Genomic DNA, 11,246 nt, shown 5'->3' on the forward strand with positions numbered 1-11,246 from the left:
AGCTAACTTAAGAAATCAAGTGTTCCGATTTCAACCCATACACTTTCAAATCCCGAACCAACCATCCCCGCAAGTCAATAATCATTAAAAGCACATACGAAAAGTTTTATTTTAGGGAATGAGATTCTAAAAGTTAAAATGGCCGATTGGGTCATTACAATTTAATTTTTTTCGTACCTTATAAATAATTTGTATAGTTTATGTAGATCTTATTTTGGTGCTTGAAATTTTTTAATTTTTAAAGTCATCAAATCTTTAATATCTTAAGTAAATTTTAGTTTTATTTTATATTTTAACTTACTCCAAAATATAAATAGTCATAGTTTATCTCAATTTACATCTTTCTATATTTTTTATTTTTTTCTATTATAATTTTTTAATCAATTCTTTACCTCTATATTTCTAGCTAATATAGAAGAAAATCCATAGGTAGATCAATAAATAGATAAAGATACAAATATATAGATTAGATTTGTCTATAATATATTTAGATTATGTCTGAGATATATTTCATTCAACTACTTCCATTAATTATGTTCCATTTATAATTCCTAATTATTAATGTTGTCCTAAAATTGCCAAATGGTTTCTTTTTAACTTGCCACTTGATTTAACCACAATGCATACTACCCTCCTTTTACTATAATATAGATATAGATGAAATGGATTTCTTGTTTTTTTCTTAGTTATCTTTTTTTATCTTTTATTTTTATTTAAATCAAACGAACTAACAAGGATATATAATATAATGCAACAAATATACAACATAATAATGTGGAAGGATAAATATAACATGTGAAAATTAAAACACGGACAACTTGATGCACTAAGCTCCCGCTATGCGCGGAGTCCAGGAAGAGTCGGATCACAAGGGTCTATTGTACATAGCCTTACCCTGCATTTCTGCAAAATACTATTTTCACGGCTCAAACCCGTGACTTCCTTGTCACATGCATGCAACTTTACCTGTTACACCAAAACTCCCAATTCAATATGTGAAAACAACTTAGTGTAAAACTGGATGATGCGACTATAAACGACATCGTAAATTCGAACAAAGTACTGTTGAGTGAGGAATGTACTAATACTGCTGCGCGTTTGTGATCCCGCGAAAATTTTGATTTTACTTTAAGAAAAAAAAGAAAAAGAAATTACAAATTTGAAAGAGACGCATATATTACACGGGCACAATTTAAGCACTCACACGAAATGCACTTTCAGAATTCCTTTAAACGGTTCATTTTTATTTCAACAATTCTTTGTTCAGGCTTCTGTGTTTTCGAGTTCTACGCCTTTGCTGATTATATAAAAGGTCCATTCTCTCTCTCTTTTGGTTTAGTTATATATTGTCTTGAATCTATTTGATAAAATGTCTGAATGAAGTAACTTAATGTGTATCTGTTTGACACTGTTCGTGTATTTAGTTAGATGGCATTCACATTGATTTCATGTTCAATTTTGATTAACTCCATTATGTTAAGTGATTTCGTGCCTGTTGAATCATTAATCCAGTGTTAAATTTCGTTTAAAATAAAAGAGAGAATATAAAATGGTAGAAATGGATGTTGGGTCTGTTATTTATCTTAAGTTTCCAGCATATTGATTATTGTAGTGTTACTTGTGTGAATCGATTTGGTGAAAATGAAAAGGAAATTTGCGCTTAAGATGGTTCTTGTTAATTTTATTTTCATCACTTGGATCACTAGAAGAATGCTTAGGCCCGTCAACAGATTGGGTAGGTAACTCTACGCGACTTGATTGCTTATGTGCTTGCATGGAAATTTCTTGTATTCATTCGAAGGGAATGCCCCGATTTCTTTATAATGTACTAATAAGGCCGTCCGTTCAAGACCTGAGATGTCGGGTGCATGGAGGATAGTGCAGGGTTTCTATTTTTCTTTTGTTTTATCTTTGGAATGTAATTATAAGTATTTTTCATCATTTTTTCCTCTTTTGTGCATGCTTGCATTTGTTTGGTTTCAATCCCGTATAAAAACTAATGAGATCAAGTAAGTTACCGTATACACGACTAGAGGGGTGCCTAATAACTAAACCTCCTAACCTGATCTCTGATTTGCAAACTAGTTTTCGAATTAAATAGTTCGAATGGGTTTCAATCAAGAAGAATTCGAAGTTTTCAAAAGGTTCGCAAAGTTATCAAACACACTTAGCTAACAATTCTCATTTATAAGTTGGGCAACTCCAAATTATTTTTTCGAAACCTTTTTCAGTTACTCCCTCCGGTCCACAATAAGTAATTTTTTGGATTTTTTTTTTGTGGTCCAAAATAAGTGATTTTTCCAGATTTCAAGAATGAATTAATTCTTTTTTTCCTACACTGCCCTTGGAGTAAATAGTGTTGTGGTAGGAGTGTTTATGTGAAGAAATAGTAAAGGTTAATATGGTCAATTTCATTGCTAATTAATGTTAAAAGGTGAATTTCTTAATCTGTGTGAAAACAACCAAAAAATCACTTATTGTGGACCGGAGGGAGTATCAAATAGTCGCAGCATTTCATCTCCCTCGAAGAAAGGGGATGCGACTCGTATTAGAAAGTGACGAGCCTCATGGCCTATGGCTATCTGATTGTTCCATAATCCATATCGGTGCCCACAAATGCCAATTTATACTTGTCATTTGTTGCTTTTCTCGGATAATGAAAACAGAAACTTTTTTTTTTGGTCAAGGTATAGACAACTTGTTCAGAGACGATAAAATGGGTACAAATGAGTTAAAGGAGGCTTTAATCTTTCTCTGCAAAGGAGAACTCTGGAGAATGGCTGTTCTTTGGACTCCCTCTCTCATCATTTCCTACTTGCATCTGTTTTCCCAAAGCCTCTTCTTGCGGAAATCCAAATTCTATGATCGTTCTTCACCATCACTGCCTACAACATCATCTAATCCTGCTATTGCTTCTATCAGAAAGCCTATCTGCATAATTACAGGTGTAAGTGACCTGTTGGTTTTTTTTGATTCTTTTAGTTTATGTTGGTAGTTCTGTGTGATTCTAATCCAACCTATGTCACATTGACTATGCCAATGTCATATTGACTGTTCATTTGCCTGTGTATCCATTTTGAATGGTATATGACTTATGCTTCACATTACCATCCGCATCTTGCTCTTATTAGTGTTTACTTTACTAATCATTTTTTTTAATCAAGTAAATAAATTTCTCTAATTTACTATCATTTACAGGCCACATCTGGTTTGGGTGCTGCAGCTGCATTTGCCCTTGCTAAAGAAGGCTATTACATTGTTCTTGGTGGGCTTCTTGATGCATGCTTCCTCGATATGATTTTTAAAAAAAAATGAACTTCCGCTCTAATTTTATTTGTACTTATTTATTGAAAGTGCCACATCCTGATTTGGTTAATAGATCAAATGTGTGCCTATCATGAGTACTACACGGCTAACTTGCAAATCTAAGAATCTGCTTAGGAGAATACAAATGTTGTGTATTGATCTTGATTATGTAAGGCAAGGTGAAAATGTTACCCTCTCATTTTGCTTTCACATATTTATCATAGGACCTATAGCTATTTTACGTCTTCCGTTATATTCAGAGGGCGCTGCAGCTTCAGAATCCGCCTTCGTTTACCACATAATCAGGAAAAACCCATGTGAATTGTGAAGTATAGTGAGTGGATTTGCTTCATCTGATAGAGTGAAAAAGGCTTTTTTGTTGTTGTTGTTGTTTGGGGGGGGGGGGGAAGTACCTTTGGTGTAAGGTAAAGAACCTGCTTTAGATAATTGAATCTTCACACAGGGATTGATCATTGTTAAAATGTTAACAACTTCATTGTATAAGGAGATAGTTTAGCTATTTATGGCTTTTTGATGATAAGCTGTTTGCCAAAGAAATTTGGGAAGAAACTGGTTTCCAATGTAGGATGTAGATGATGTCACTTTACAGTTGTGAGGTAATCAGGTTCCTTTTTCCTATATCTTTTTACTTTCTTCTCGTTTTAGACCAGGAACCTTCTTGTTGTTAATTTTTAGTATCTTCATGCCACTCGAAATGGCAACTTGCTTTTCTGGTGATTTTAGTGAATTGTTATTTACAGTATCAGAAATCAACTCAGCAGCTGGCTACTTTTGCAACTTGTCTTTTTTGTTTTATCATTCATGCTACTAAAATCTATATAGTCAGTAGTTTTTAATGAAGCTTCCACCTCCTAAGTTGATGCTAGTATGGTTTAACTTACCTCTGATACTGCAGCTGGAAGATCATTGCACTCGTTGTCAAAGGTACTGTAATGAGTCATTGGCCTTTATGCCTCATTCTGGTTTTGCTTTGATATGTATTGATTGTTCTTATTTGACAGATTGTGTCTGACATCCAAGAACAAATAGATGATGCTTGTGTAAAAGCTTTTGAGGTTGATTTGTCATCATACAAGTCAATCTTGAGCTTCACACGCTCCCTTCAACAGTGGTTGTTGGATTCAGATATGCATTGCTCTGTCCAGGTCCTAATAAATAATGCTGGAATCCTTGCGACATCATATAGAATCACTGCTGAACGATGTGATCAGTAAACCACCTAAACCTTTATACATTGCTTTTCTTCATTCTGGCTAATTATCCTTGCAATAGGTTGGCTAGCATTCTTCTCAAGGAAAAACTACAAGCTTATGCAAAACTATCTTTATTTTTGTGAAAAACTATCTTTTGCTAATCCTTGCATTAATGGAATAGAGCAAATCTTACAGAGATATGAAACATAATTTGGAAAATCACTTTTAATCGGTAATATTTATCCCAACTTGACTTATCAGATAAGCAGTGAATAGTAGTGTGTTCTTGCATTTTAGATAATTTTGCATGGAATCAACACCCTCCACTTGCCTTTAACGTGCAAGCAACTGTGCATCTTGCCTTAATTTTGTTGGAGAAATCTTTAATTAGTATCTTACCAGACTTCCATATTTCATTGCTAATCCATCTGGAGGATTGGAAAAATTGTAGCGGTTCATCTTAGTCATTTGCGGAGTTCTTTCATTTAAAAGAGGTGACAAGCGTAGGAACCTTGTCACTTCACTATGAGAAGATCTCTTACTTGTGTGCATTTGCTTTCCATTTCTGCATGATAGGATCCTGCATTGGTGATTCACATGGCAAACTTGGCTACCTGTATAACTGTCTCTCTGCCCCCCCCCCCCCCCCTCTTTCTGCTATAGGATTGCAATAATCTTGAAACTTTTATCTTATCAAAAAAAAAAAAAAAGGATTGCAATAATCTTGAGAAACATAAATTATGTGCTAATCGACATTCTTATCGTCTTGCAGGATGATGTCAACTAATTATCTTGGTCCATTTTGTCTTACAAAACTGCTTTTGCCGCTTCTAGAACAGAGTCCTATCCCTTCTCGTGTTGTTAATGTTACATCATTCACGCATCGGAATGGTAAGTATAATTCCTATCCTATCAGTAGTATGTACACTCGATTTTCATCAGCATCATGGACACTCGATCTTTAAATAGAAAAGGTGTTGGCTTGTGTCTGAAGCGTTCACTTAAACTGCTCTTGTGCATTGTTATGTTGCTTCATATGCCCATCTATCGTAATATCTTCGACATTCTTCATTTTATTTCCTCTACTCTATATTCTTCAGTGTTAGAACTGCTGTCATTCTGTCATTTTGAAGTTTTTTAGCTGATTAACAACTCAGCCTTAGAGATCTCAGGATGAAGGTTGCCTGAGATAGTGAGCTAGATTATAATAGATTCTTCATAGCTAAATCAACAGAAGCCAATCAAAAGCAGTTTGTGCTAATAAACTCTCTGCTGAAAATGCTTCTTATATCCTGTTTCGGTTATCTTTTCTCCTGAAATATATTACAATGGAAATACATGAGGGTGCCTTTTTTATTTATTTAAATAACAATTGAAGTGGAGCTGCATTTTGTTTCTTTGAATGCTCTTTCGGTTGTTATTGGTGAACTTACAGATATGAGTGTAATTTGGCATTTTCTACTTTTGGTCGATAGTGTCTAGCATGGAGGTCACCGGAGAAACAATATCTGGGAAGTATTTTTCAAAATTAAGTTCCTACCCATTTGCTCATGTATATGAGTATTCTAAATGTAAGTTGAATTTGCCAAATTAAACTAAGCTTGGCTACCCTAGAGCTCATTGGCACCTAAAAACTCTGGCCACTTCTCTTGCAGTATGCCTTCTGCTCTTGACATATGAGCTTCATCGACGAGTTGGTCTGGTGGAGAAATCTCAGAATGTCTCTGTCATGTATGTTTATGTTCTCCTTTATCAAGCAAATGTTATGTTCTCTTTGTCACCTCCTTAGTCATTATGCTTATTAATTTTATTCTATACCTTTCAAGAATGTCTTTTGTTTATTAAGGTAAAACTTATCTTTTGTGTTGGTTTGTAGAGGTTAATGCATACTTATCCCTATGGTGTCACCTGCTTGTTCGTTGCCAGTTACTTAGAAGCTAAATTATAGGCTAATTCTTCTTTCATTGTTTATGCATATGTTAGAGTGAAAATTGAGCTTTCTGAGGTGTAATATGACAGTTGCTCAAAAACGATAGCATGTAGTTGTATGTGATCTGATTGATCGTCTTGAGTAAAGTGGTTTTAGAGCAAAGAGCATGTGAAAGAAAATTGCTCTCGGCTATGTTAATCTATTTTCAGCCTCTCTATCTAAGTGGAGACTGTAACTGTATAACACGTGGGGCGTGTTAGAATGTAAAGAAGTTATTGCATGCCTTTCAATCAGAAGCAAGCATTGGATAATGGATATACAGTGAGAACTGCTGAATGTGGGAAACAGGGAAATGTTTGTTATTTTCAACTTTTTAGCTTCTAAGGTTTCTTTCTAACTTATTATCTGTCTTTCTTTAGTAAATTGGCTCATTTAACCCTAACAGATCAAAGAGCTCTTTAGATGTCTTAATTGATGTATTTTTGTTTTTTTGGGATAAGAGTCTTAAGTGGTGATTTTATTTGCCTGAACACTTGTATTTTGGTTTCTGGAATGATGAAGTGCTGTAGATCCTGGAGTAGTGAAAACCAACATTATGCGAGAAATTCCTTCATGCCTCTCATGGTTGGCGTTTTCCATTTTGAAACTTTTGGGGCTTTTGCAATCTCCTGAAGTAGGAGTCCGCTCTGTTCTTGATGCAGTACATGCGCCACCAGTGAGTCTGTTCCTCTATCATCTGTTTTGTCATATGCATCAGTTGGCTCTTAATTCTTCTCTTCATTTCTTTGATTTGATTTCCTGTTTGGTCAATGTCTGCAATTTTCTGATAGAATCTGAAGAAAAAGTTCTTTGCAACATGCTTCCTTGTGAAATTTGGCTAAAATACTTGTGGTGTTGATGGATTTCCCTCATATAGTATTTTTAATGAAGAACATTCTCCTATGAATAAGTTCTGCTAAGGTCAAACAGCAAATCGGATTGACAAATCATGTGGATTAAATGTTCTTGGCTATTCCTCATGCTTTGATGACTACCAGGAAACCTCAGGAGTATACTTCTTTGGAGGAAATGGTAGAACTCTAAGATCTTCTCAGCTTTCTTACAACTCCAAACTTGCAAAGGATCTTTGGGATGCATCGTCTCAAATTCATCTTGAGTTTCAGCTTGCTTCCCAAGGTACAACTTGACCAGAGACCTTAGAGTGGCAACTTTCGTCAAGGATGTATGAAGCATGACCTTGATGTTTCATTGAGTTCCTTCCCAAGTCCTATTATGTTACTAGTTATTAAAGTTAGGCAAATATGTGGCCATTATTACTTTTTAGTATATATTCCTCAATATTCTTCATTGTTTACTTTATATATACTTACTTTAACCAACTATACTACTGAACTCGAACTACCGATACTTGGTTGTAATGTAGTCATTGATAAGTTCCAAACAAGCCTGTTAAACCTTGGTCAAGTGAGCCTCTTTCCCCTCTTAAAGCTAGATTTTGTAGTAATCTTGAATGTCTTAATGCCTCAAAACACAGCACTTGTACCTCTTTGGTCACTTTTGAATCCAAGATGCATTTGATAGGTAATACATATGATTTCCTCTTGAGAGGTTGCACAATAATTAATCTGTCCTGTGAGTTTGTATTCTTCTTTGTTATACCATCACACTAGGAAACTTATGAAATACTAATGAAGTGGTAAGTGACGGATGGTATGCCATTGTAGGGAACTTGGAGTATACAATTAGATGAACTATTTCAAGGTCAAGCCTCAAAGGTTAGTGATTTTACTTGTAAGTTGTGTGTGTCTCTGTCGCTGTGTGCGCGCGCGCTTGTGCATGTGTCTCTCTGTCACTCTGTGTAGGTGTTTTGCTGTGTGTTTAGAAACAAATATTGAAGATAAACTAAAGGCCCTTTGTAGAGATTTTTAACATCCCTCATCAGTAGTCTTTTCTCTCTCTAAAAGAGGGGTAGTTGGCCTATTAATCTTGAAATTCAAAGTTTTGAAAAGCCATATCCATCTTTTATTCATTCATCCAAAATCTAGCTACTCTGTTGTATTTATAATCAGGGTGGCACAACTCGAGTGCATGTTCTTTTTCTAGAATATTTAAAATTTCGTGTTGAATACAAGTTGCAAAAATTAGAAACAAATAGCTTCCTGGTGAAAGATGTTAGTTAGAAAGCACGTTACGAAGTTTCATGAAATTTTATTTTAAAAAATTTCTAAAAATTAAAAACAGAACAAATTTAAAAAATAGAACAAAAAATAATACTAGTAGAATACAAGTAAACTGCCTATTATTGAAATGGGGTCCTCTCTTTCTCTAGATGTGTTTGTGAACGCACGCCTGATTATGACAGGTTAAAATGATCATAGAACTACTAGGTTCACTAGTCTAAAATTAAACTTTAAATGGTAGGAAATTACGAAAAATAGGCATTAATAAATAAACTTCTCCTGAAAAAAAGAGAGGATATTTACACAAATAGCTGGTAGGAGTCGTTTACTTTTCCTATATGATCATTATACATAAGTTATACATTGATTATACACATAATTATATACTCCATATATGATATATTTGCCGGCTATTTTTAGTTTAAGAGATTGAGTGGGAAGATATTTAGATTAATTCTTCAAAAAATGCAAGAATCTGACTATGATGCTTTTGTTTGTTTATTAGTCAAATATCTGAACTAGACAAGATTAAGAGCCATTTTTTTCGGTGGAGACTTGAGGTCAAGAGTACTTCAACTGGGACTAAGAAATGAGAAAGATATGTGAATTGGTCCTGCATCTGCAAATAAGCACATGCACCAAAACTAAGGAAGAAGAAAGCCAGGTTCCTTATTGAAGAGTGGAAATCACGCTCAGATAAAAGGTACCAAAAATTCTCTATTTTATACTGAAATAAGAATTTCTGATAAGGCTGAAAGACGTAAAAAAAGGCAGCACGGTGCACGAAGTATCTCTTGTTTACGCGGGGTTCGGGGGAAGGGCTGCATTCCGAGGGGGTGTCAGGGTGTGATGTATGCAGTCTACCTTGATGCAAGCTTCAGTGGCTGATTCCGCGACTCTAACCAGTGATCTACAAGTCACACGGAGACAACTTTATCATTGCTCCAACCTAGAAAAAATAGAAAAATATGACAAACAATAAAAGATAAAAATGCTAAGAAAAGAAATTATATGTGCTAAGCTATTGATAAAGACAAAATGGAAGTAGCATTATTTTTGTCCCAACTTCCAAACTATGCTTTGCATCCTCAATTCAAGTTCTAGTACTGTAAGCTTTACAAGTGATTTAATTTGTTTATATAAAACCTAAACATATCGAGGTTGATTATCACTTCGTTTAAGAGAATGTCACTCGAGATGAAATAATCGATGATAAATTGGAAGTGTATGATCATTTCATCTATAAACTTAAATTGTTAGAGAGAGTACACTTTTATTTTTAGTTATGTTTTCAACTAGCCTCATGTGCGGACTTGATTCTCTTTTATGGGCCAAGCTTGTAGAAATTCTTCTCGAACTCAGGATTTGTGTCTATTCTGATACCATATTAAAATGTGTAACCTCTAAAAGTTTAAGCTGTTAATGAGTATACACTTTTATTTATTTAGTTATGTTTTCAATAATATTCAACCAATTCCAACATTGATTATCTTGCCTCATTCAACATTAGTCCTCGCTGCATTGTCATCTCTATCGAGAAGGGACTCTGAGTAGGAGTATTGGAAGTTGCTTCGCAGTATTCTTTGATAAAACCTTGCAAGCTATTTATGCGGGCTTTACCCAAAAAAACGCATGTACAACATGTGGGAATTTGGAAGAATATACTATTAAGATTACTCTAAGCTGCTCCTTGTTCCAAAGCTGATGCTCGTAGAAATTCTTAAGTAACTTCTCATGAATTTCCCCCATCCAATGCAATGACAAAGAGGAAGAAAGAGAAAGTCACCCAAAGAAAAGAAAAGAAAGATGAAGAACAATTCATCATAAGCAAGGCATACGAAAAGTAAAACATGACATGACATGAACAATATGTCTGTTTTATTTCTATGTAACTGTGTTCGACTACGCATGACGTTAAGAAAAATAAGAGTGGTTTTTAAAACTAACGATCCTAAACATTTCTTGACAAGTCATTGGCAATAACAACATATCATTAAGGGTAAAATAAAAATTTAAAAGTTAAAAAGTTTTTTAATATAAGAATGTGTTATTCTTTGCGAGACAAACTTGAAAAAAAAGTGCCAAATACAATGAAATGGATAATGAAATATTCTTCATTTCAAAAAAATAAATGAATTAAAGTCCAATAAATTTTCTTAAATTCAAGTGATCTTTTCGTAGGAGTTTCCTAATTTTAACAAAAAAGAATTATGTTATAAAACTTCAAGCTCAAAGAAAAAGTTGTTTAACTTTTCAAACAACAATAATGTCGCGTAAAGTGCAAGAGACAAAGTAAGTGGTTTCTGTACTAGAGATTTGCTTACTTGTAAATTTCAAGGAAACTATTTTGAACTTCTCCGATCAGATGAAGCAATCACATCAACGAGTTAATTGAAGTTGATGATAAGGTAAAATATTTTCTCGTTTTAATTTATTTGATGTAATTTGACTGAATATGAAGTTTAAGAAATAAATAAAGACAGTTGAAACTTATAGTCGTAAACATGCAATAATATTTGTGGACGTATATAATGGCATCATTGAAGTTTAAAATTAAAATATTTTCAAATAGATAATATATATATATTTTTGAATGGACTAATAAGAAAAGAATAT

The 11,246-nt window shown here is 34.0% G+C and overlaps 1 protein-coding gene across 2 annotated transcripts; it reads left to right on the forward strand.

Moving 5' to 3' along the window:
* Window positions 1-1,015: 1,015 nt before the first annotated feature.
* LOC104094589 (uncharacterized) lies at window positions 1,016-10,112 on the forward strand. Of its 2 annotated transcripts, none has more exons than XM_009600552.4 (12): window positions 1,016-1,312; window positions 2,688-2,947; window positions 3,199-3,265; window positions 4,223-4,251; window positions 4,329-4,537; window positions 5,293-5,411; window positions 5,996-6,091; window positions 6,176-6,251; window positions 7,012-7,165; window positions 7,488-7,626; window positions 8,175-8,225; window positions 9,136-10,112. In XM_009600552.4, the coding sequence occupies exons 1-11, from the start codon at window positions 1,210-1,212 to the stop codon at window positions 8,198-8,200; spliced, it is 1,278 nt and encodes a 425-aa protein (XP_009598847.1). In that variant the 5' UTR covers window positions 1,016-1,209; the 3' UTR covers window positions 8,201-8,225; window positions 9,136-10,112. The 2 variants fall into 2 exon arrangements, with proteins under 2 accessions (XP_009598847.1, XP_070035875.1); XM_070179774.1 differs by having other exon boundaries at window positions 2,694-2,947.
* Window positions 10,113-11,246: the final 1,134 nt, after the last annotated feature.

This window comes from Nicotiana tomentosiformis, chromosome 7, assembly GCF_000390325.3.
Source record: "Nicotiana tomentosiformis chromosome 7, ASM39032v3, whole genome shotgun sequence".
NCBI lineage: Eukaryota > Viridiplantae > Streptophyta > Magnoliopsida > Solanales > Solanaceae > Nicotiana > Nicotiana tomentosiformis.